General features: G+C 35.0%; 1 protein-coding gene across 27 annotated transcripts in view; it reads right to left on the bottom strand.

The window, feature by feature from the left end:
- Baz2b (bromodomain adjacent to zinc finger domain 2B) overlaps positions 1-27,798 on the bottom strand; it is a 274,349-nt gene that overhangs the window by 124,116 nt on the left and 122,435 nt on the right. For 24 of the 27 annotated variants that reach the window (XM_074070908.1, XM_074070907.1, XM_074070906.1 and 21 more), the window contains one exon: positions 13,102-13,245. The exons of 1 other annotated variant lie outside the window; for it this stretch is intronic. In XM_074070908.1, coding sequence (XP_073927009.1) covers positions 13,102-13,243 — 142 coding nt within the window. In that variant the 5' untranslated portion in view covers positions 13,244-13,245. Of the gene's footprint in view, positions 1-10,433; positions 10,600-13,101; positions 13,246-14,714; positions 15,492-27,798 lie in introns of those variants that run through there. 2 more of the 27 variants (XM_074070893.1, XM_074070903.1) reach the window with 2 other exon arrangements.

Raw genomic sequence — 27,798 nt, forward strand, 5'->3', positions numbered from 1 at the left:
GTTTTCTAATGATTAGAAGAGGTTACACTTTATTCAGAAAGATACTCAATATGCCCTCTCAGAGCAAGATACCTGAGGCCCATGATGTTGCTATGTAGGATTGGTGATGTTCATTGATCACTTGATTAAATTGGTATTTGCCAGGATTCTGTACTGTAAAGTTACTATTTTCTCTTCAAACAGTGGTTTTATTAGAAAACAAGTATGTAAAAGCATAGGTAGTATTGGGATCAAAAGCTGCTACTTCATATGAAACATGGTGAAAAAACTTATGATTCATTATAGCGAGTGATTTATCAATTTGTAACATGTATACACAATGAGTGTATACATGTAAGTAAATGCAACAATGATACCTGTTGAAACTATTCCAGGAATTGGGGGGAGGGACAATGAAGGAGAATGGTTGAGGAGATGAATTAATGAAAGATATATCTGATACAGTGTTAGAACCTGTTTAAATGCCACAATGTGTCCCCAGTCAGCACAACAATAAAGGAAAAAAAAAGTTTCTCTTTTGTAATAAGCTCTTTTGTTAAGATTTAACGAAAGGATTCAGATTCATAGTTAAAATGCTAAACAGAGAGGCCAATAGAAGAAGGGAACCAGGAACTAGAGAAAAGGATAGTTCAAGAAGAATTAATTTAGAAGGTAATACACATGCACAGGAAAGTAATGCAAGTCAACTCCCTGTATGGCTATCCTTATCTCAACTAGCAAAAACCCTCGGTCCTTCCTATTATTGCTTATACTCTCTCTTCAACAAAATTAGAGATAAGGGCAAAATAGTTTCTGCCTGATAGCGAGGGGGTAGGGGGGGAGAAATGACCCAAACATTGTATGCATGTATGAATAAAAGAAAAAAAAATGCTAAGCAGACAATATTTTACATGTACTTATATATTCAAATACAGCTACACTTTATTTTAATAAGGAAACAGAAAATGGTACCCAAAAATAATCTAATTCTAAAATCTTATTTTACTTATGTTTCAAGATTCTTATACTTAAATTTCAATGAATAAGAAAGTCTGTTTTCCCATAATGAACAGAAACTATTAAAATCAACTTTGAAAGACATACTGGGTGTATTAATTTGCTAGAGTTGCCATAACAACATACCACAATTAGGTGACTTAGAACAAGAGAAATTTATTGTTCACATAGTTTTGGAAACTAGAAGCAGGTGCTCCCCGCTCCGTCTAATGGCAGTAGAAAAGGGTCTGTTTCACACTTCTCTCCTACTTTCTGGGAATCTTCAGTATGCATTCTGCCTATGTATTCAGTGTGCTTCCGTCTGTCCATGTCACTATGCCAAATTTCCCCTTTTTATAAGGACACCAGTCACAACACATTAGGGCATACCTCATTTTAACTTGATCAACTTTGTTAGAACTTATCTCCAAATAAGGTCACATTCTAACAAACTGAGGGTTAGAACCCTAACATATCATTTCTGGAGGACACAATTTAATCCATAACATTTGGTTTATTTTTAAGAGCACTTAATTGACTTGAACACATTACCTTTCTTCAATAATTGAAAATCTCAAAGTAAAACTGCAAAGTTCTATTAATAAGTGTTGGGTAAAATAATATTTCAAAAATATGACTGCGTTGTGATCAAAGCTCTCATTAAATAAACCTCACTTATGAAAGCTAGACAGTTGAAATTTGAGCTTTTATTTAAGATTTACAGATACACACAACATTGACAAATCACCAAAAAAAGGAAAATAGACTTATAATAATTTATACTATAAATACCTAAAGAAACTTTGACTTGCTCTACAAATCCTTTAGAAAAGGTGTCTCACATTCCTTTTACAGTCTACTGACTATAAATTCAAAACCTTGTCATCTTTTAAATAAGTTCTAATTAAATCCTAACTTTGATTTTCAGTTTTGTTTTTTATATACTGCCACTTTCATAAGTTTAATTGATCTTCTAAGATTCCTTACCCTGTAGCTTACAATGCTAATCCCCAACTAAAATCTGCACAGCCACTCAATAGTAGCAAAATAATGCATAGCCCAGAAAACTTGTGGAGTTTTGTTTTTTTTCCACTGAAGCATTTCATTTGCATGTATATTTTGCATCCCTAAAGAAGAATCCCAGAATTTTCCCTCCTGTGGGTGTGTGCGTTTATCTTGCTTCTTAATGGTCCATGAAGCCAGCTGAGGTTGACCACACTATGGAACTACACAGACAGAATGAAAGCACGTTAGTCTGCCACAATTCTAATTTTTGAATTGCACACGAACTGAGGCTGATCATTCCACCAATGTTCAATCTGCCTGTGAGATTCACAATATTCCCAGCTCTGTGCTCATCAATGATTCCAACTTGCCAGTGCAGCCATGCTTTATCATCAGAGAAGCTGCAGGATGACTGTGGTCTGGTAAAAGACTGGCATTTACCCCTCTTTTCTGCATTGCTGATACTTAAGAGCAGCAGTAGGCCACTCATAAGCACCATTATGGTGGCACAGGGAAGACAGAAAGAGCCAGGAAATTCATTAACCAGTTAATTTATCAACTAATTTTCAAGTCCTGCAATTTCAGCTCTCCTTCTCTTCCTTTCTTCCACAATTATTTCTTACATATTTTGTGCCAGACACTGACTGATCACATGTGGGTAGAAGAAAACAGATATGGTCTCTGCTCTTTACACATAAAGGAGGGGACACATAAAACACCACCAAATGTATAATTATATATTGTGAAGAGTATCATGGAAGAAATTAATAGGTACAGGGGTAGATAATAGCAGGGCAATTACCTAGATATTATGATCAGTGGAGTCATCTCTAATTAAGATCTGTAGTAGTCAAGATTCTGCAGAGAAAGAACACTAATAGGATTGATATACTACAAGAAATTGGCTAATGAGATTATAGAGGCCAGTCCAGGAAAGCCAGCGGTACAGATCTGAGAACTGAGGAACTACTGGTATAGTTTCCAGTCATGGGAAAAGACTGAGTCCCAAACTAAGCAGTTGAGTAGAGAAACAAATTCCCTGTTCTTTCATCTTTTTGTTCTATTCAGGGCATCAATGAATTAAATGATGCCTGGAATTTGCGTCACTCAGCCTACAATTCAAATGCTAATCTCATCTGGGAATACCTTGTACATACCCCAAAATAATGTTCAACTTGAGCACCGTGTGTTACAGTCAAGTGGACACAAAATTAACCAACACAAGGTCTCAGGACATTTAACCTGAGGCAAAGCATGAGAAAGAATCAGTCTAAAGAAGAACTTGCAGACAGAAGGAAAGCATAATTAACATACAGAGCTGAGAAAGAAAGTTTTATATTTGAAGAAGTGAAGGGTCATGGAGGCCAGAATGACATTAATACCACATAAATTTAAAGAAGTAGGCAAGTTTAGATGAAGGAGTGTGTGCAATCTTATGTATCAAATAGGTGGAAATACACAAAATACCTAACTCAACATAGCTGGGTGAAAAGATCAATTTAATGACTCACACACTCAAAAGCTCTTGGAAAAGTTCAATTTAGATGAAGAAGCTGTGCTAAAGATTTACCAAGACCCAATCTCTCTTTATTCTCTTGTTTCTATTCTCTCCAGTTGGTCCTTTCTCCCAGGTCTGTGAGATGATAGAAAAGAGTATTCTACCTCAACAGGAGGTATCCTACCAATAAAAATCCCAAAATGAAATCTCTTTAGCTTTAATTAGTGTGACTTGCATCATGTGCCCATTCTTTAAGCAATCACTCTTTTTTTTTTGGTAGAACTGGGATTTGAACTCAGGGTTTTGAGTTTACAAAGCAAGCATTCTATTGCTTGAGCCATACTTCCAGGCCAGTAATCACTCTTGTCTGGAAAATACAAAGTTTGGATTGCCTCGGTTAGGTCACATGGAGTCTCTGGAGTCTGGAACCTTAGAATTCTTGAAAAGGTAAGTAATTTACTCTTGAGGGGACTTCTATTAGTGGTAGAGCAGTAAAGTGGTAACAAGAATCCTATACAAATGATAATTAAAAAAGAAAACCCAACTAAAGATATTAGAAAGCATCCCAAACAGAGAAAAGCCAGAGGATAGCTTAATCAGGAAAAATGGTATTTAGAAGAGATAAAACATGTGACTTTGTGGATTCCAGGTTCAATAATGCTGTCTAAACCTCAAAGCTACAACTATGAAAATAAAAGACTAAGAAATAGCAGGCTTAACAGCCAAAGGTACAAGGGGTCAAAATTCAGGGCTAAGTAAACACTTGGAAATTTAAAGGGAGGAAATTCTGGCAGTGAGTAAACCATAAAAAGAATAAAATCTAAATTCAGAGTTTAAACTATCTAAATGCCTGGCTGCAAGTACACTTTGCAGGAATGGACAGGACTCCAAGTGTACTGCAAAATCAGCGGCAGGAATTAGAGAGACCTGCTCCTGAAAGACAGATTTGTTGAGTTTGTTAAGTGCTCTTCCTTATCAAGATTAGCTCAGGAAGCAGAAAGACTGGTAGGTCACAGGACAAAGCCCATAGTTGGCAGAACAGTTGGAAGTTAAGGGGTGATCTTAGCAGGAAAATCACAAAAAGAAGGTCAATCATTTCTGCCTTAGCACTTTTACTTACCAAGAATTTTTACACACAGGGGGGTTCATCTAAAAAAGCATCAGTGAAAAGGCAACAGAACAGAGCATAGACATCACCAGTATATTTTCTGATCATAATAAAACTAAAGTGGCTATCAATTAAAAAAAAAAACTTACATGTTAAACTGCTGAATTCTATATAACCCATCAATCAAAAAAGAATTGCAAAGGAAAATATAAAAGAATGTACTAAAATAAGAAAATAAAAACATATAAAAACTTAAGGGTTGCAGAAATAGCAGTATTGAGAAGGTGAATCATAGCATTAAATGCATACCTAAAGAAGGACAAAACTCCCAAATAAGTGATCCAAGTATCTCTTTTAAAAACTAAGACAAAAGAACAGGAAATCTTACTCATGGAAATATAGGTGGACATAATAAATATAATAGCAGAAATCTATGAAAAAGAAAACAAAACTGAGAAAACTCAAACTCATGGCTTGTTCTTTGGAAACGTCAATACAAATGATAAATCTCTAGTCACTAGGAAAAAAGGGAAAAGACACAAATTATAACTACCAACAATGAAAGAGAAAATATCACTACACAAATAATATAGATATAAAAAAGATAAGGTAATACTTTGAATAACTTTGGGCTCAAAAATTTAATGACTTAGGTTGGGAGTAGTGGCTTATACCTGCAATCTCAGGTACACAGGAGGAATAGGTAGAAGGATCACAGCCTGAGATGAACCCTAGGCAAAAAATGCAAGAAATTATCTGAAAAATAACTAAAGTAAAAAAGAACTGGAGGTGTGGCTCAAGAAGCAGAGTGCACAAGCCACTGAGCTCAAACTCCAGTACTGTAAAAACAAAAACAAAAAAACTTAGATAAAATGGACAAATTCTTTGAAAGACACCAATCAAATCTCAACTGAAGAAAATGACTACCTGTATTTTTGGTGTGTGTGCTACTGGGAATCAAACCCAGGACACCTGGCACACTAGGTAAACATTCTGCCACTGACTCCCAGCCTAAGCCAAATATAACTATATTTTTAAAAAGGTGAATTCATTATTTAGTATCTTACAATAACAGCAATTTAAACAAACAAAATCTCTCCACACTCAGATGACTTCTTTGTTAAATTCTGATAATATTTAGGGAGTATCAATTCTGTATTCTTCCAAAAAATAGAAATAGGAATCTTCCCAAGTCATTTCCAACAAAAAATAATAAAAGAACAATATAGAACAATAACCCTGATGAACATCAGTATAAATTTTCTCAACATTATAGCAAATAAATGAGGGATGGTGGCATATGCCTATAATATATTCAAGAGGCAGAATTTGGGAGGATCATAGTTCAAGGTCAGCATTGGAAAATATCAAGACCCCCATATCAACCAACAAACTGCATGTGGTAATACATGCCTATACTCTCAGCTATGTGGGAGGAATGGGTTAGAGAACTGCTATCAATGGCTGCCCAACTCAAAACACACAAGACCATATCTGAAAAACAGCTAAAGCAAAAAAGGGCTGGACCTGTTGCTCAAGTGGTACAGCACTTGCTTAGCAAGCACGAGGTCCTGAGTTCAAATCCCCAAACTTGAACAAATCAAATCTAATAATATTTTAAAGGATAATACATTACAACTAAGTAAAATCAATGCCAGAAATACCAAGCTAGCTTGACACTTAAAAAATGAATTAATGGAATTCCCCATAGTAGTAACTTAATAATGAAAGACCATATTATCATTTCAACAGATGCACTGAATGCAATTTAAAACAAAAACAAAAAACACCTCACAACAAAGTAGGAACAGAGGGACGTTCCTCTATCTGATACAAAGCATCTGTGAAACACATACATTACTTACTGGTGAAAGAATGAATGCTCTTCCCATAGAATTAGGACAAGGCAAGGATGTCTGTTGTCATCACTTCTGCTCAATGTTGTATGACAAAGTACAATTTCATTGAAGCAAAGAAATAGAAAAGTACAAAGATTGGAAGAAAGACACTTCAATGACAAAAATGGGCAGGATATTTTAATAGATGCATTCTGAAAGAAGGTATGTGCAGGGCAAATAAACACATGGGAGTCTGCTCTATAACCCCATTCTTTATAGAGAAATACAAATTAAAACCACAGTCAGACACTACAATATACCCACTATAATAGGTAAAAAAAATTTTGAATGACATACCAAGAACACAGAGTGACGAGAACTCTCACACATTGCTAGTGGGGCACAGTAAGTGCTGCACCAGTTTAGGAAAACATATGTCAATTCTTACCATACTAAACATACACTTATCATGCAATTCTGGCTTTCCCCATTATACCTTCTTTCTTTTCTATAGAAAACAGTGCTATAGGTGGATAAATCCTCTTGTAGGTGTGCAATACACATGTGAGCATGAAAATCTCATGCTTCAGAATACTGAGTGTAAAGTTACAAGGAGCCTGGGTCAGTCCACACAGAAAGTCCACTTTAGGACTGCCTATATATAGGCTGGTGTGTTTATTTGCCACACTTTCCTATTCAGTTTAATAAATACCTTCCCTTGGCGAGGATGCGGGGAAAAAGGAACCCTCTTACACTGTTGGTGGGAATGTAGACTAGTACAACCACTCTGGAAAAAAACTTGGAGGCTACTTAAAAAGCTGGACATCGATCTACCATTTGATCCAGCAATACCACTCTTGGGGATATACCCAAAAGACTGTTACTCCAGAGGCACCTGCACACCCATGTTTATTGCGGCACTATTCACAATAGCCAAGTTATGGAAACAGCCAAGATGTCCCACCACTGACGAATGGATTAAGAAAATGTGGTATCTACACTCTTGGGGATATACCCAAAAGACTGTTACTCCAGAGGCACCTGCACATCCATGTTTATTGCGGCACTATTCACAATAGCCAAGTTATGGAAACAGCCAAGATGCCCCAGCACTGACGAATGGATTAAGAAAATGTGGTATCTATACACAATGGAATTTTATGCAGCCATGAAGAAGAACGAAATGTTATCATTCGCTGGTAAATGGATGGAATTGGAGAACATCATTCTGAGTGAGGTTAGCCTGGCTCAAAAGACCAAAAATCGTATGTTCTCCCTCATATGTGGACATTAGATCAAGGGCAAACACAACAAGGGGATTGGACTATGAGCACATGATAAAAGCGAGAGCACACAAGGGAGGGGTGAGGATAGGTAAGACACCTAAAAAACTAGCTAGCATTTGTTGCCCTTAACGCAGAGAAACTAAAGCAGATACCTTAAAGCAACTGAGGCCAATAGGAAAAGGGGAACAGGTACTAGAGAAAAGGTTAGATCAAAAAGAATTAACCTAGAAGGTAACACCCACGCACAGGAAATCAATGTGAGTCAATGCCCTGTATAGCTATCCTTATCTCAACCAGCAAAAACTCTTGTTCCTTCCTATTATTGCTTATACTCTCTCTACAACAAGATTAGAAATAAGGGCAAAATAGTTTCTGCTGGGTATTGGGGGGGGGAGAGGGAGGGGACGGAGTGGGTGGTAAGGGAGGGGGCGGGGGCAGTGGGGAGAAATGAACCAATCCTTGTATGCACATATGAATAATAAAAGAAAAATGAAAAAATAAATAAATAAAATAAAATAAAATAAAATAAAATAAAATAAAATAAATACCTTCCCTAAACTGAGACTTCACTGATCAATTAGAATTTCTTCAACATACCATAATTTGGCTCACATTTTTAAAGGTCTGCAATTAAGATAAGATATGTAATCATTCCTGTTGATGTTTTGTGTGTGGTACTGAGGTTTGAACTCAGGGCCTGACACTTGCGAGGTAGGCACTCCACCACTTGAGCCACGCCCTCAGCCCACTTCCGTTAATTTTTAAAAGAAAAGCAGTCATACTCCAGCATTAACTGAAGTTTTAAACAATTTATTAGTTTTAAATACGCTGAATTTGAACAAGCTTTTGTTTGAAAGAATCTACTCAAAAATGAATTGAAAACCACTGTTCTACAGCACACATTAATTATCATCTAAATTTTTCAAAGCTCTGCCTTTTTTTGTGGGGGGTAGGTGGGGACTGGGGTTTGACTTTTGACTTCAGGGCTTTGCACTTGCCAGGCAGGCGCTACACCACCTGAGCCATGCCCCCAGTCCTTTTTGCTCTGGTTATATTGGAGATAGGGTTTCTCTTTTTGCCCAGGCCTTTATTGGACCACAATCCTCCAATTTTATGCTTCCCATTATAGGTAGGATGACAGGTGCGTACCACTACACTCAACTTCTTTTTGTTTTCCTTTTTATTAGCATGAAGTCATTGTATAGGGGAGATTCACTGTGCTGGTTTTGTATGGCCTTACAGTGTACATTGGTTAGGTCGCCCCAGCTATTTACCCACCACCCCCAACAATCCCCTCCCTGCCCGACTTAAAGCAATTATAACGCAATGTTCTACTTCCTATATGTATATGAAGCCCATCAACCATATTCCCTCACCTTTATCTCCTACTTTCACCCTCTTCCCTCCCACAAGTACCCTAAACACATTGTATCTATTTTCATTATTCATTCCAAAGTCAATGTTCAAAGGGGTTTCTCAATGTATCCCAGCTGTGAATATATTTTACCTTGGTAGGTTCAACCCCTCTGCTACTCTCCCTTACCACTTTCCTCCCATCCCCTCCCAATATTCAACTGCTTTCTGTACATATCATTATGACATCTACTTGCAGAGATGTAATGCATCTCAATATTGCCTACTCTATCATCCCAGCTTTTTTCAATTGATATGGGGCCTCAAAAACTTTTTTGTCCAAAGTACCCCCAAGTACCCTCCCAAGTGGCTAGAATTACAGGCATGACACTGGTACCTGGTTTCAAAGTTCTAACTTTATATAAGATTAAATAACCACATCTTAAACAAATTTGCTTTGTAAAGTTTTTGTGTGTGAAATTATGCTTAAATGCCATTCTCTCAGTTTTCACCCAAAACCAATATGGAAAAAAGCATCTGAATACCTGTGAAACTGTGATATAGAGTAGTATGGATTATTTGGCTTTTTATACAAATCCAGTGGCATATTCCCTGCATTACTTATGGCTAGCAAAAAAATCTCCCCACCTCCCCCAGGGACTTGTTTGCCATCTACTCCTTTATGCTGCCCTTTTATTCTTAGCAGTTAGCTAGCTAGTATCAATAACTGTGGCTTGCCAGGTGTGAAGATGCATGCCTGTAAGTCTCAGCACTGAGGAGGCTGGAGGAGGAATGTGAGTTCCAGGGAAGCCTGGGCTACATAGCAAGTCACTGTTTCAAAACCAAACCAAACAAACATCTGCAGCTTTCTTCAGCTGAGATCTTTTAAATTTTTAGAGTGTATCTTTTGATTTTATCTAGAGTTTAGATAACTATTTTCTTTATTGTGCCTGTACATTTACTGAAAGCTGTTTCAAACTGGTTTTTAGAAGTAGGAAGCTTATTCTTTTAATCATTCCTTAAGGGAAAACAAAAACTCTTCTGAAAAGACCAATAAAACCCACATATGCACCACATTAATCCATCTTTACTGCAGTGTTATATTTTATTCAAGTTACTGTTTAAAAAAACCCCAAACAAACAAAAAACTAAAGGTGTGCTGTGAGAGACAATCTTCGAAGGGCGTCAGAGGCCTCTGCATGACTGCTGGATATGTCGAAAACACAAGGCCCCCACCCTTCTTAAACTAGTTATTTTTTAGGACTGCACTTAACACGAGCAACCTTAAATGATAAGGTAAATTGTCCCCAAAGAATGGTCTTGCTTTCACTAACATTACAAGCAGTGTCCTCAAGTATTGTGCTCCTCACCTGTGACAAAAACCCACCACATTGTAAGATCCACATTGCCTGCACAGGACTTAGACACAGGGAAGCAATGCTAACATGATGTTCATGTTGTCTGCGGTACCATGAGCAACAACATCTCTGACCCGGGAGTTTCATGTCTTTTGCCAGCAGCCATAACAGCAATAGATTAATTTATGAGTAGGTATAATCGCAGAGCTTGATGAGGAATTCTTCAACAAAAATAGTTGGTCAAAGTCTGAAAAGAAAGCTCAATTTACATCTTTTTATAGCACAAAGGGATTTCTATAGCCATCATAAAGATGGCAGAGAAATAACTGCTTCTTAAAATGAAACTATTGTTTAAAACAACAGAACGACCTTCAAGAGCCCATGAAAGAACTGTTGAGGTTTGGGCATTTTAAAAATGAAAATTCCTTTTCTACATATCAAAAAAATGGAGATCAAGCAATTTTTAAATAAAGGGGCCAGACCCATTAACACTTTATGATTTTATTTTAAAATGGAGAGAATTACCAGAAAATACGTAAGCCAAAAACAAAGAAGAGAAGACAAGAAAATGTAATAGACTGAGTTATGTAGCCCTCTCCTAAGTAGCCTTTATGTGTTAGAAGTGAAAGGGTTGCCTAGTTATTTATTTATTTATATACTCTTACTTACTTATTGAGGTGCTGGGGATCTAACCAAGGGCTTCACACACACCAGACAAGCACTCTACAACTGAGTTAGATCCCTGGTCTAAAAGGCTTTTTTAAACATGAAATATAACAGCATAAAAGTTAAAAACAAAAATCATTTTACCTAGAAACTAAAAAAAAAAAAAAAAACAAGACTCATCCTATATGTAGATACTAAAAAAAGAAAAATGTGCCAATAAGCAATATACTTGTAAATTAACAAAAATAAAATACACTTAAATACACTTACATTTAATGAAATTATCTCAATAATGCTTATACTCTTTTAAAATAGTAAACCACCAAACACTGTATGCACATATAAATAAATGAAAATAAATAAATAAAAAACATAGCAAACCAATGATTTCTTAAAACTACTCCCTTTCTGCACAAGATTTCTGATGCTATTGGGCAGCATACCCAACCCCCTTTGTAACTTCCAACCACCATTAACAAAGAATACTGCCCAACATATACATAATCAGAATTGTAAGCAACTCCATTGTGACTAATTCAGAACAGTAAGGGGTTAAAATGTCCAGAAAACTGAAGATTCTGAACTCACGGATGCTACTGAACCCTTCAACATAAGACATTTCTCTAGAAATATCTATATATGTTACAGGTTGGTTCAGAACAAATACCAAGACAAAAGAATAGAAATTGAAAGAAGCTGACAACAAAGGAAAGATGAAGACTTATAAAATCAGGAAAGAATAGATACAAAAGACATGTGCTCAATCATTTAGACAAAGTAACCTAAGGTCAATCATGGCACCACTGTTTGTAAATGCAGCATATCAATGGACCTTAAAAATCCAGCCCTCATTTCACAAATAAAGAAAATGTGGACAAAGTTGTTAATTACTAGATGAAGATTTTATAGAGTACAGGAAAAGAAAGGCTATCTGTTTATATATGTGTATATATATATATATATGTGTGTGTGTGTGTGTGTGTGTGTGTGTGTATATATGTTATATACATATAATGCCATTTTAGCTATTTTATAATTAATCACTAAGAACATTTTAGAAAACTGTTGAGACTACAATAACAAAATGACATCCTTCAAGTTATTCCATTGATTAGAAAATAAAGATAACTGTTAAATATATTTGACAATTTGCTAGAGTATTTTATAAGCAAACATTCCATATGTATGCAATTCATTTATGCAAAATCACAAATTTAAATTTTCAAAAATAAAATATCATTTAGTTCTGCTGTTTATAAAAAAAATATAAACTACAAAATAAGAAAGGATTTAGGATTAAAATGCATCCTAATAATAAAGGAATGAGTTATTCACATGTAAGGTTTTTTGTTGGTTATGTCTAAGGATACATTCTATCAGGTCTTGATAAAAACTATAAAGAATATTGTGGGCGAGTACAGTGACACATTCTAAATAATTAATCAAAATGGGGATATTTTTCACTTCCAATATAAAGCTCTCTTTATAGTGATATAAACTTCATTTACATTTAAAAGAAACTTCCCGTGCTCTAAACTTTTAAAATATTTTCCATTAAGTAAACGATCTGCCTTAGTGTGTGTGTCTATAAATAATCTGAGATGGCATACATCAGCAAACTGGAGGAAATGGCACATGTGAAAGCCATTTTATATACTGGAAGTAAATTTAAGGCAAAGTGCCTAACAGCACTGGTACCTAATCTTACCACAAAGGACTTTGCATTTCCTCACTCATGAGCCTATGATTTTAAAAGATTTTACACTTACTAATGTATTAATTAAAATGGCAAAACAAGTTAAGATACTAAGATTAGACTCTTAAAGAGAACTTTATGCATGGAATAACTGTGCTACCCTTGGGTAAAATCCAGAGGCAAAAATCTTAGATGTGTAATCCAGTCACTATTGAAGGTCAATGAAGGTCATGAGCACATTTTATTCAGAGCTCAACACTATGATTACAAATTATTAGAAGAATGGCATTCAAAATTGAGTTTAAAAAGGGTATTCACCACATGGGTTGATTGTAGAGCTAAGTGAAGCAGCTCCAGTGGAAAGGCTGCCTTTTGAAACTGCTGAAGCCACAGAAGGTATAGATGAAGTTGGTGTGGTAGAGGAAGCTGTTGAGGATGGCAACCGTTCTCCAGACTCCATATCTGTGAGAGGGGAAGAAATATGTTAATTCTCAGTATTAAATAGAATTAGACATATTTTAAGCTTTTTGCTTACTTTAAAGAGTGGAATGAATTTAGAAATGCATATCCTTTAGAAAGATCAAATGTGTACAAAGATACTTCTATGGCTTGAAAATGGTATGACTGCCAAAACTCACGTTGAAGTTTAATTCCTCGGTGTAGGTATGTTAGGGAGAGGATCTTTAAGAAGTGGTAAGTCCTTAAGAGGGACTGATATCTTTCTTGTGGGACTGGACAAGAGTGAGCGAGTTTTCACTATCTAGTAAACAGATTAGTTCTTCAGAGCGTAGGTAGTTATAAAGTCAGGCAACCTCACATGGTTAGCTCTTCTGATTTTGAACATCTCTGCCTTCAGAACTGTGAGTTAAATAAAGCTTCTTTTCATTATAAATCATTCAGTCTTAGGTATTCTGTTACAGCAATAGAAAATGGACTAAGAGAATTATCAACTTATAAAATTAATTTTATTATATTTTACTTATTTTTTTGTTGTTGACAGTACTGAGGGTTGAGGTTAGGACTTCATGGTGGCTAAGCAGGCACTCTACCAGTTCAGCCACAAAGCCAGTCCTTTTTGCTTTGGTTTATTTTCAAATAGGGTATTGGTTTATGCTTGGGCAGGCCTTCTACTTATGCTTTCCTTTTAGCTGGGATTACAGGTGCACACCACTGCACCCAGTCATTGGTTAAGAGGGGTCTCGTGAACTTCTTGCCTGGGCTGGCATCAAACTACAGTCCTCCAGATCTCTGCTTCTGGAGTAGGTAGGATTATAGGCTTGAGCCACTGCTCCCATCCTTAATTTTATTTTTGAGGCAAAGTCTCACCTAAGCTGGTCTCAAACTTGTAGGCTCAAATTATCCTCTTACTTGGTTCCTTCAACTGGAACTACAGATATATGCTCTACACCTACCTTGAAATAAGTTTAATTCTAAGTATTCCAAATCCTCTACTAAAAGACTTGCAGTATTTTATATTTAAAAAATTAACAGTGGTTTGAATATAGTAATTTTATACAAATGTATGGTATCACAAACTTAGGAAAGTTAATATTATTAGCTGGGTGTCAGTGGCTCATGCCTATAGTCTTAGCTACTCTTGGAAGGATAAGATCATGATTCGAGGTCAGCTTATGCAAATAGTTCACAAGACCTCATCTCTAAAATAACCAGAGCAAAAGGGACCAGAGGTGTGGCTCAAGGGTAGTGCCTGCTTTGCAAGTGCAAAGCGCTGAGTTCAAACACCAGTCCTGCCCCCAAAAAAAAGCATTTTGTTGTAGTAACAGAAAATAGATTAATATAAGGACTAAAAGGCAAAATGAAGATGTAGTCAGATATTTATTAAGATCATACATAAGCATATATATGATTTGTTTGTATGCATACACACATACAAATATACACACAAAGTTGTTTAACACAGCACTATTTACCTGGTAATGAGGAAGAGAAGAACTAGAGGTAGTAGTATTGGCTCAGGAACCATTTTTAGTTTCATTAAGATGCAATTTCCTCTTCTATTTTTAGCTTTTTTTTGTTGTTGTTGTTTATTTGAGGAGCTTAAACTTTGAAAAACATATTCAGCCATTTTCTTCAGTAGTTCTATTATATGAATTTCTATTCATACATTGCTTTATTTCAATTATTTTGATCCTATATATATATATACATATATATATATAGCTAGCATCTCTTAGATAATTATTCTTCATGTATATAAATTACTATTGTTTTATACTAGTCATAAGTTGCTTTTTTTCTACATTTTAGTTCCAGTAAATCAAAATGAGGTCAACTAGTCTATGTTCATCTTATATGCATCCTTTAGAAATTTAACAAAGGCTAAGCGTATAGCTCAGTGGAGGCTGTGGTTATAGCTCAGTTGTACAACATTTGCTTAGCATGTGTGAAGCCCTGGGTTCAAGCCTTAGCACAAAAAGTAGTAATATGGGACTGAATGTATATGAGAAATGATGGGGGAGATCAGTGGGAGGGGGACAGGAAAGGATACTGAGGGGTGAAAAGAATGGAAGTATGATATATTTATACATGTGAAGACAGTATAATGAAACCCACCAAAGAATGTTTGAAAAATGGGGGAGGACAGGGGATGAGAATGGGAATATAATGGAGGGGTAACCTGTTCAAGGCACACGGTATGCATGTATGTAATTATCATAAAATCTCATATTGTTAAATGTATGATAATTCAAAAATAAAATCTAAACAAAATTTAAAAGGTTAAAAAAAAAAAGGTTGGAGGGGGTATGGTTGGGATATGGCTCAGTGGTTGAGTCCCTAGCAAGTGCAAGGCCCAAGCACTTCAAGGGGGGGTGGAGGGGGAGAAAGAAAAGAAAAAGAGTTTTCATAAATGCACTCTAGCTTTTGCTATTCTAGAATGAAGGCTGTCTTATGCTTGAAATAACAAAGGTTAGCTTTTCAATTTTTCTTTTAAATATTATTGTTCCCTGCTAAAGCACAAGTATAGCACTGAAAGATATCATCAACTAGAAAGTTCAGGCAATGCCTTTGTAATTGTGAGTAACCCATAAAACAAGAGTGGTTTACCATAGTCAAAGAACAAGGTTTAAAGCACATTGTACCAAGGAATGATAAAAGCAGCAGGAACCATTTGAAGAGAAACAAGATTATCTGCATACTCTCAAAGTTTCTTCCCACAAATATTTATTAAATACAAATGGGCAAAGAGTAACTACACAGTGCACAAACCACATCATTTATAATGAAATATCACAACATCGTGTATTCTCTGAGGCCTCAGGAAAAGGACATCACTTCTCTGGAATTCTTCCCAATAATGTATAATGTCAGTTGAACCATGAGAAAACAGATAAAAACAAATTTAAATACCATATACAAAGCAAGTGATTAGTATTCATCAAGAGTATAATAGTCATAAAAGAAAAGGAAAGCCTGAAACGCTGCTGTAAGTTGGAGACTAAGGCTATACAACTAAGTATGTAATAAGTGATCCTAGGTTGGATTTTTGAACAGAAAAGGATATTGAAGGATAAAACTGGTGAAATTCATTAAGGTCTATAGTTAACAATATTATATCTGTGCTAATTTCCTGGTGTTTATCATTTTGATAATCGTACTATGGCTACATACATTATCAACACTAGGAAAAGCTAAGTGAAAAGTGTATGTTAACCTTTGTTTTATCTACTGTTTTCTAAGTCTAAAATTGCAAAATAAAAAGTAAAAACAAAACATAGTTTGCCATACAGTAAGTACTCCAAAAAATATAAATGCATTAGGATTAAGAACATAAAACTTAAACCTTGAAGGAATGGAGACACACATCACATTGTGTCAGAGAGATATTTGATAGTAGTTATCTGGGCACAAAACTATGTTTACAGCTTTACTTGTGACCTTGGGAAAATTACATAATTTCTCTGAATTTTTAATTTTCTCATAAGTAATTTAAAGATGTAGTTGGGAAGATCAAATGAGATAATGCACATAAACTACTGAGAACCTAGCATTTAATAATTGTTAGCTTCTGTTTTTAAAGAGTAAACATCTGCCTATATAATTACCAGTGAGTATAGGTGGCAGTAAAAAAACCTTAAAGTATGTTTACATTATTCATGTTAAAATGAATATGCCTCTTCATTGGTTATATACATCCTTGTCATGGCATTGTTTTAGCCAAACAGATTCTGTGTTATTAATTTAAAATAGTAACACAGTTACTAATTTAAAATACTCTGTTGACAGAGTAGCCAACTGTTTCTTTTCATGGCTGCTCTACCTATGGAGTACTCTGCCACACTTTTCTGTAATAAACTCACTTTGCCTTCACTTCAAAGAAGAAAAAGAATTTAAAATAATTACCTCAAAAAAATAAAATAAATATCTCATAATTGTATAGATATCAATGTTAAGTTGTGTTATTGTAAAACTTTCCAAGTAAGGTATAAAATACATAAAAATTAATAAATTAATTTTAGAAAAAAAGTCCATCACATGAGTTATTATTCACTATACAAATACAGCATGTAACAATGAGTAAAATAACTTATTCAGATTACGTAAGAAAAATATTTATTAAGATAAAAATAGTTCAGGCCTCTGCGAACCATCTGAGATTTCCTTTAGGGTCAGGACATCCAGATCTGATATTTGGACTCCTGGTAACAGTCTCTCATTCTGACCTCATGTTTTAAGAATATCCCTTTCCTTGGGTTCCAAATCATCACCAAACAACAAATTCTTTGTATCCCAAAACCAGCCAAGATAGCGCAAGATCAAAATGAAGACTATGAAAACATGACTTCCCCATCCAGAACATATTTTCTTATAAGAAAATATAAAAGCTATATACACTTTTATACATGAGATTATATTTTATACATGAGATTATAGCTTCTCATGTATAATTTAAGAATTATTTATTTAGAAAGTTAGCCAGTCAAGGAAGGAAGGAAGGAAGAAGGGAAAGAACAAAGGAAGGTATGTAACCAATTTGAGTAAAGATTACAACTGAAAGTTAACATAGCAGTGAGTTAGCAATATAGTCAGAAATAAATTTGTAATTATGAACAGTGTGAGAGAAATGTGAAGGTGAAGGGACTGTAAATGCTTTGATACATTATAGATCATTCCCATGATCTAAAGAAGAGGTAATCTTATAAACATCCTTCGTTTCCTAGCAAAGAACTCTGTGAGACATTTTTGATTGTTACAACTGTGAAGGTAGTAAAAGCACTGAGAAAGCAGAGGCCAGTGATGTTACTAAAGACCTTACAATGTACTCCCCTTCACACACCCAGGATTATCCAGCCCAAAATGTTACTAGTGCTAATGATGAAAAACTGATCTAAAGTATCACCAACTATACTCAATTAATGAAAACTTTAAGTAGTAACTCTGTACAGCTGTAATAGCACAATGATTCAAGTTGACTGATGACCCAAAGACACTGCAACAAATGACAGAATCATATTCAACAAATCTTCTGTGTCAGCATACCTCTATGAGTCTAATATTTTACATTTATCCAATTTGTTTAAATCTGATGACGTATGATATGCAATTAACATACATCATAATGCTCACCCATATTGGGTAAAACAGATTTGCTATACTTTACTATAATGGTATTTATCTGTAACAATCTTGAGAATAGACAAGAGTCAGAACTTATGATATCATTCAAATTCATGCTTATCAGATACTCTCTTTTGTGTAATCACAGAATTTCTGAATATTGACAGCTGGTAGGTATAAACCTGAACAGGTGCAAACAGGGAGAGCAAGACATGTTGGTTATGAAATGTAAACATTATCAGCTACTGTGTTTTAGTTGCATTACTATTTTAGAGTTTAAAATACAGATATAGGCCAGGCGCTGGTGGTATGATCCTGATCTCAAGAAGCAAAGATCAGGAGGATTTTGGTTCGAAGCCAGCCCTGGGCAAAAACAATTTGTGAGGCCATATGCGGAGGTGGGGAGGGGGAAACACCATCATAAAAAAGGGCTGGCAGAGTGGCTCACGCAATAAGAGTGCCAACCTAACAAGCATGAGGCCCTGAGTTCAAATCCCAGTACTGCAAAAAACAAAACAAAACAAAACAAAAAACACCCAAATAGAGGAGACTGGGGATGTAGTTTTGTGGTAGAGCAGTTGACTGTCATGTGTGAAGCCCGGGCTTCAATCCCTTCACTAAAGACTCAGAAATTACTCATAAGATAGAAAGCCAGGCATAGTGGTATGCACCTATAGTCTCAACTAAGAGATTATGTAAGACCAGGAGTTCCAGGTCAGCCCGGGCAGCATAGTGACACCCTACCTTTTAAAAAATAAATAAAAGTAAATAAATAAATAAATAAAAATAATTAGGCTTAGATAGTTCTCCAAGGAAGAGTTTTCTTAAAGAATAACTTTATCAATGATAACTACACCAAAAGTTCTCTGTGGGAGTTAACAGTGCAGAAGCAGATTCAGTTCACCCTTACTTTTTATATAATATAAGCTTGAGTGATATATAATAATTAGAAAGTTTCATGAGATAGTCATTATGCTGCTTCTTTTGACTTAGTATAACCATTAACAATAGAGTTTTATGAGTTCATTATTCTCTAAAAGATCTAACAAAGGTTTTTTTTTTTTTTTTTTTGGTAGTACTAGGGTTTGAACTCACGGCCTCGTGCTTGACAAAGTCTTTACTTTTCAGATAACTTCAAGCAACTAAATATTTGGACATAAAATAACTCAGGATATTAAGTAGTAAAACAAAAACCAAGGAAACAGCATAGTATTTCTGTTAAGAGACTATGGGAAATAGATTAGGCCTAACACCTTGTTAGCAAACAAAACTATTCTCTGAATATATGTTTACAGGAAAATGATTTTACTTACAAAATTATATTCACATACGTCTTCAAAATATCATTTCAAGGAATTAAGTATAGCATATTCTGACTTAAAACGAGTATATATAAAATTAATTATTTGTCACTGTATACATTTTTAACTACCACTATAAATGTCAATTATTTATATCCTCAAATAGATGCGAACAGGCAATCTCAGCTGTTCTGTGCTCCAGCCTGTGATCTGATAGTACTCTAAATACTAGTTTCCTTACCTGAGAAATGATGGAATTGAATTAGCTCTCAAATCCCATTCAGAGTTTTACAGACTTGGTAGTTAAAATATAAACCATCCCCCAACCAAACGAATAAAAAAAAACCCACACAATATTCACATTGATCACAATGTTTAGCAATTTATTTGCATTTTCCATATAATCTTCTCATTTTCATGGGCCTTTATTCTGCCTACAAATGTATATCATACTAAATTATAGATTTCTGGTAAGTCTTTGAAAACATTTACCCTTGACATCTCTAGAAACTTGATGATGAGAGAATACTTCAAGAGTAAAGCATTGGTTTTCATATTGCTCAGTAAATAATCTATTCAGGGAGTATTTTTTTTCCATCCAAAGGATTAATATTCCTTTAAAATAAGTCACCTCAACATATATGAAATAGAAATGTAAGAATATTAAGGAAAGATTTTAATGAGATTTATTATCCATAGAACAAGTAAACCATGGATATAGTCTACAAATTTAAATATGTACTAGACTTAGAAATTTCTAGCAAGGATTCATAAGTTAGAAAGGTAACAAGACAGAATGTATGGATAACCGGTCCTTTCATCTACAAATGTACGGGGTTCCAAGGACCAAGCAAAACACCTAAAGCTTTGTTTAACTAAGAAACACAAAATTTTAATATTTAAGACAGTTCTGGAAAACAACAGAGACCAACACATAAGAGAATGAACAAATAAAGCAGAGTATCAAATAGAAATCATGTTACTTTATATAAAATACATACAAACACTCACAAGTCCAGTGTCTAAAGTACTACATGTCTAATAAAAACTAAGCTAAAAACTCTCTTTTTATGGGGAAGAAGCAGAGCTTCTTCACATAACAGAGGAAAAAACATACTTCTTTAAAGAACAAAATGAAGGTTAGAGGTTGGGAACAGTATGTTAAAAAAATTTTTTTTAGTCCTGATCATCATAACATTAGGTTCATCTTTCGAAATACTACCATTTTCTTGGTTAAAAAACTTCAAAAGAATTTATCCTAGAAATATACTCACATATAGGTAAAAATATATGTATAGGATATTTATTACAACATTGCAATTTAGAAAACACTCATGCACTTCCATCAAAAGGAATTGCTTGAATTAAACAAAAAAAAATACTGGCAGTACTGGGGTTTGAATCAGGACATTGCACTTGCTAGGCAGGTGCTCTACCACTTGATCCATGCCTCAGCCCATTTTAGTTACTTTTCAAATAGGATATCATGTTTCTACCCAGGCCAGCCTGAACTGGGATTCTGATTTATGCTTCTCTTGTAGCTGAGAGGAGAGGCATATATTACCATGCTCAGCTTTTATTGGTTGAGATGGGTCTCGTGAACTTTTTGCCTGGGCTGGCTTTGAACCCCTATCCTTGCAATCTGTAGCTAGGATTATAGGCTTAAGCCACTGGTGCAAGACCTGAAATTTTTAACCAATGATTATGCAGCTGATAAAAGAAAAAATGAGTCAGGTCTACATTAGCTAATATGTTAAGTGAAAAGAACAAAGTGGAGAAGATTTTACAATTAAGATCTCATTTGTGATAAAGAAAAAAAGGGGGATATAGTCTAATGACTCTATTTATCAAATATTTCTTTAAAAAATATATAAAAAAACTGGTAACTGTATTTACTATATTAGGGAAAGGGACCAGGAAAATGGATCCTGTGATGGGATCACAGAATTCATTGTATGATCTTTTGCACCATTTGAATGTTTTACCAAGTGCTGTATTAATGACAGCTGAATTAATAAAAACAGAAAAGTGTCTAATCATGTTATTGGTAGAAATTATCCTTCAAAATGCTCCCGAGTCTTAGGGTACCTTTGGAGTAGGGGCTCTGGCCCTGGACCGTATGTTGCCTGCTTCCGTTAAAGGTCTCCTTTTATATGCTTTTATATTTAAATTCCATGTGAGATTTTGTTTGAAGAAAGAATCCCACTGCTTAAAAAAAAGAAAAAAGTTTGCAAACCACTCAAACCACTGATCTACTGGAAATGTGTCTCATTATGGTTCTTAACAACATGGCCATCTGTCCAAACCTATTCACTATGTCTTCAAAATCTGCATTCTCACCTTCAAGTAGGAGTCACTTTCACTGTTCTCTGGTCTTTAATTCAAAATTTCAAGCCATTGTACAACTTACCTTCAAATTAAATCTTACTCCCTATGGAGGACATCTCCCTAATTCTGCATTCCAAATACTCAGATCCTGACAGGTTCAGTCAATCACCTACTAGAGGAGGTTGTAAATGACGCATCTTATTATCTACCTCCTCTTTCCTTTCAAATCTCCCCATGGATGCTCAGGTCTCTCCTGTCTTCATTTTTATTAAAAGAGTAGAGAAATAAAAGCATAGTTACAAAACAAGGTAACTATAAAACAAAATGTTTACATCTCCTGACATTAATAACTAGGAGCCTACCTGTGAGGAGTAGAGAGTAAATGGTGAATGTAAAACACTATAGTAAAACAATTCTTCCCTTTATAAAATCTAAAAGCCAATAGCATCATAAGCATACTCTCTTACCTTTCTGCCTCTTAAAACAGAGGAAAAGGATTTCTTCATTTCCCCAAATGTATTACTATCTTTTCACAGCTTACCAGGAAACTTACTCTATAGACTGTTTCCTCTCTTTTCTGCTTGTTTACCCTAGTGGATTCTTTTCAGTTATTCATCATCAAAAACAACAAAAATCACTTGTTTGACTACTACTCTCATTTTTTCTACTCTCATTTTCAAATAAGACTCTCAATATTATCTATATATACTGTTTTTACATTTCTACTCTCCTTTCATAATCACTCATTTTAGTCTAGACTTCTGAATTTACTTCTGTAATATGTCATCCTATGATATTAGTGATCAGATCCCACTGCCATAATAAATGAAAATTAAGCAAAATCTAATCAAATGAGTCTGTGGTCCTTCAGAAAGGAATTCTATAAAAAGAATATAGTATTCAACAAGGATGTAAACAAGAATTATTGGTACAAATTCACTAATCTGAACAGAGGTCTACAAACAAAATCAGATGGAAAACTTTAAGCAATGGTATCTATATGGGAGCAAATCATGAAACCAGCCCCAGGAGAGAATTTGAAGTCACCTAGAGAGGGATGAGCATGTCCATCCTCCTGAAACATCATATGCAAACCATCTCAAATTTACTTCCACCATAAATCCTAAATTGATTTGTTTTTCTCCACCTCTATAACCACTATCCTCATCTATGTCACTAGAGCAAGGAGCTGGCAAACAATACCTCTATGAGCAGAGTACCTGTTTGTAAATAAAGTGTTACTACTTGTTTCCTTGTGTTAGTGGTGACTGCACCACAACCTCAGAATAGTTGTGACAGATCTAAAAAGGTGTATAAAACCTAATCTCTGCTCTACAGTCTAGGCTGTTGGTAAGATTCCTAACTGATTTGGTTTATGAATTTGTCCCAGTACCCCACAGTTCCTATTAAAGATCCATTCCTCACAGAGTAATCATTCATTAAAATATAATTAAACAATGGCATGTTGCTGCGTAAATCCTTCAATAACATTACAGTTACATTTAAGACAAAATATAAAATCACTACCATAGTCCACAAAGTCTCTCCATATACCTCTTTAGCATCATGGATAGCTCAGTATTTCTGGACAAAAAAGCTGAACATAGCATACAATGGAGGGAATAGAAATTTTTAAAAACTAGAGGAATAAGGACCCATCAAAACCTGTAAAGAATTTCTGTAACCCAACAAATAGAGGTTATTGAAATATTTATTAAAGTGAATATAACACAACTACTAAAAGTTTTATTTTTAATACCATTATACATAATAAACATTCATGATGTAATGTTAAGTGAAAAGGAAGTGTATATGATATATATACAGCGCGATCTAATTTTGTAAGAAACAAAGTACAAATACATGAATATGTATTAAAAAAAGAGACTGAACCTCAACATTATAAAAGCTATATATGACAAACCTACAGCCAGCATTATACTTAACGGAGAAAAACTGAAACCATTCCCTTTAAAATCAGGAAGTAGACAAGGATGCCCACTATCTCCATTCCTATTCAACATAGTACTGGAATTTCTAGCCAGAGGAATTAGGCAAGAAGAAGGAATAAAAGGAATACAAATAGGTAAAGAAACTGTCAAAATATCCCTATTTGCAGACAACATGATCCTACACCTTAAAGACCCAAAAAACTCTACTCAAAAGCTCCTAGACACCATCAATAGCTATAGCAAGGTAGCAAGATATAAAAATCAACAAAGAAAAATCATTAGCATTTCTACACACTAATAATGAACAAACTGAGAAAGAATATATGAAAGTAATTCCATTTACAATAGCCTCAAAAAAAATCAAATACCTAGGTGTAAACCTAACAAAGGATGTGAACGACCTCTACAAGGAAAACTATAAACTTCTGAAGAAAGAGACTGAGGAAGACTATAGAAAGTGGAGAGACCTCCCATGCTCATGGATTGGTAGAATCAACATAGTAAAAATGTCTATACTCCCACAAGTAATCTACATGTTTAATGTAATTCCCATCAAAATTCCAATGACATTCATTAAAGAGATTGAAAAATCTACCGTTAAATTTATATGGAAACACAAAAGGCCACGAATAGCAAAGGCAATACTCAGTCAAAAGAACAATGCTGGAGGTATCACGATACCTGACTTCAAACTATATTACAAAGCAATAACAATAAAAACAGCATGGTACTGGCACAAAAACAGATACGAAGACCAGTGGAACAGAATAGAGGACCCAGATGTGAAGCCACACAACTATAACCAACTTGTCTTTGGAAAAGGCGCTAAAAATATACGATGGAGAAAAGACAGCCTCTTCAACAAAAACTGCTGGGAAAACTGGCTAGCAGTCTACAAAAAACTGAAACTAGATCCATGTATATCACCCTATACCAAGATTAACTCAAAATGGATCAAGGATCTTAATATCAGACCGCAAACTCTAAAGTTGATATAGGAAAGAGTAGGAAATACTCTGGAATTAGTAGGTATAGGTTAGAACTTTCTCAATGGAACCCCAGCAGCACAGCAACTAAGAGATAGCATAGATAAATGGGACTTCATAAAACTAAAAAGCTTCTGTTCATCAAAAGAAATGGTCTCTAAACTGAAGAGAACACCCACAGAGTGGGAGAAAATATTTGCCAGCTACACATCAGATAAAGGACTGATAACCAGAATATATAGGGAACTTAAAAAACTAAATTCTCCCAAAACTAATGAACCAATAAAGAAATGGGCAAGTGAACTAAACAGAACTTTCTCAAAAGAAGAAATTCAAATGGCCAAAAAACACATGAAAAAATGCTCACCATGTCTAGCAATAAAGGAAATGCAAACTAAAACCACACTAAGATTCTACCTCACCCCTGTTAGAATAGCCATCATCAGCAACACCACCACCAACAGGTGTTGGCAAGGATTCAGGGAAAAAGGAACCCTCTTACACTGTTGGTGGGAATGTAAACTAGTATAACCACTCTGGAAAAAAATTTGGAGGCTACTTAAAAAGCTGAACATTGATCTACCATTTGATCCAGCAATACCACTCTTGGGGATATACACAAAAGACTGTGACACAGGTTACTCCAGAGGCACCTGCACACCCATGTTTATTGCAGCACTATTCACAATAGCCAAGTTATGGAAACAGCCAAGATGCCTCACTACTGACAAATGGATCAAGAAAATGTGGTATCTATACACATTGGAATTTTATGCAGCCATGAAGAAGAACAAAATGTTATCATTCGCTGGTAAATGGATGGAATTGGAGAACATCATTCTGAGTGAGGTTAGCCTGGCCCAAAAGACCAAAAATCGCATGTTCTCTCTCATATGCGGACATTAGACCAAGGGCAAAGACAACAAGGGGATTGGACTTTGATCACATGATAAAGCGACAGCACACAAGGGAGGTATGAGGATAGGTAAAACACCTAAAAACTAGATAGTTTTTGTTGCCGTCAATGCAGAGAAACTAAAGCAGATACCTTAAAAGCAATTAAGGCCAATAGAAGGGGACCAGTACGTAGAGAAAAGGTGAGATCAAGAAGAATTAACCTAGAAGGTAACACACATGCACAGGAAATTAATGTGAGTCAACTCCCTGTATAGCTATCCTTATCTCAACTAGCAAAAACCCTTGTTCCTTCCTATTATTGCTTATACTCTCTCTTCAACAAAATTAGAGATAAGGGCAAAATAGTTTCTGCCGGGTATTGAGGGGGTGGGAGGGGAGAGGGAGAGGGCAGGGTGGGTTGTAAGGGAGGAGGTGTGGGGAGGGGGGAGAAATGACCCAAACATTGTATGCACATATGAAGAATAATAAAAAAAAAAAGAGAATGAAAAAAAAAGAGGCTCAAGGGAAAAACATCAAAAGGTAAAATGGCATCTCAGAATGGTGAAATTGTAAATGACTTCCGTTTCTTCTCATATTTTTCAGTCTATTCCAATTCTTCACATTAAAAATTATTACACAAAATAAGACAGGGTCATTTTCTATTTCTTGAAAGGGGAAGAAATAACTTTAAAATTTAAACTTGGCATAGGGAAATTATCACAGGATACCAACAACTACAAAGATGACCTACAATCATTTGTTCAAGATTATCCAAGAGAGATGAATTGGTCACAAACTCTGGAACTTCATTTTCAGTTATTACTAACAAAAAAAAAAATCACAAAATATAAAGGAAACTAAAAAAAATTTTTCACTACAGCATCACATGTATATTGAGAACCAATCAATGTTATTGGCTAGGATTAACAGTGTTCACTAATCAAAGGCAGAATGATGTCATAAATGCAGCTTCCTCTCAACTTTTCTCCTCATAATGAATGGATAGTTTAGCATTCCAGAAATAGATTCTTATTTCTTATTTCCCAATATGTAATATAAATGAGTTGCTGATTATTTAAGTTACCATGAACATACTTGGAGCAAATGGAAAAACAAAGTCTCAGCAATGAAATAGAAAATATAGAGAATCAACATAAGTATTAGAATTGAAAAGTACAATAACTGAAAAAAAAGCCTGACTGGGTGAGCAAAATGAACTTAAACAGAAATTATCCAGTATAAACATCAGAGAGCATAAGCACTGATAAACGATTAACAACTCAAGGACCCGTGAGTTTTAACAATATGTCCATTATTAATGTCAACAGAATTTGGAAATACTGGACAAAGGGTGTGGTGCTGAAAAATTATTTGAAGAAACACTGCTTGCTGAACACTTCCCATTTTTAGTGAAGGACCTAGAAATGTAAAGACTCAAGGCGAGAAAACTTCAAACTGAGTAAATTCAAAGAAAAATTGAATTGTAGACAAAAATGGACAATTTTCAATTAAGTACCTTTTGCCAAATGGATTCAAGTTTTGTTTTTTAGGAAAAGAGTTTCCTCTAGGGGGGGGAAAAACAACTAAAAATAACAATTTCTAGTAGCAAGCTATGACTGGGAATTATATTGTACTATTTCCCATTTTTTCTTTCTGTGAATGTTACATTGACTTCTTACAATAGTTTTTCCTAAATTTCATAAATTCTGAGGTTTAAAATAATATATAGGAAAATACACATTTTAACTAATTTTTGAGAGGCAGAGACAGGAGGATCACAGTTCAAGACTAACTGGAGTGAAAGTAGAGAGACCTTACCACAAAAACTAAAAGAGCAAAAAGGACTGGGGAAGTGGTTCAAGTAGTAGGGCACTTGTCTAGTAAGTGTGAGGCCCTGATCTTAATCTCCAGTATCACAAAAATAAATACATAAATGAAACAAAATACAGATATAAAATATACAGATGAAATATA

This window comes from Castor canadensis, chromosome 4 (assembly GCF_047511655.1).
Source record: "Castor canadensis chromosome 4, mCasCan1.hap1v2, whole genome shotgun sequence".
In the NCBI taxonomy this organism is placed as follows: Eukaryota; Metazoa; Chordata; class Mammalia; order Rodentia; family Castoridae; genus Castor; species Castor canadensis.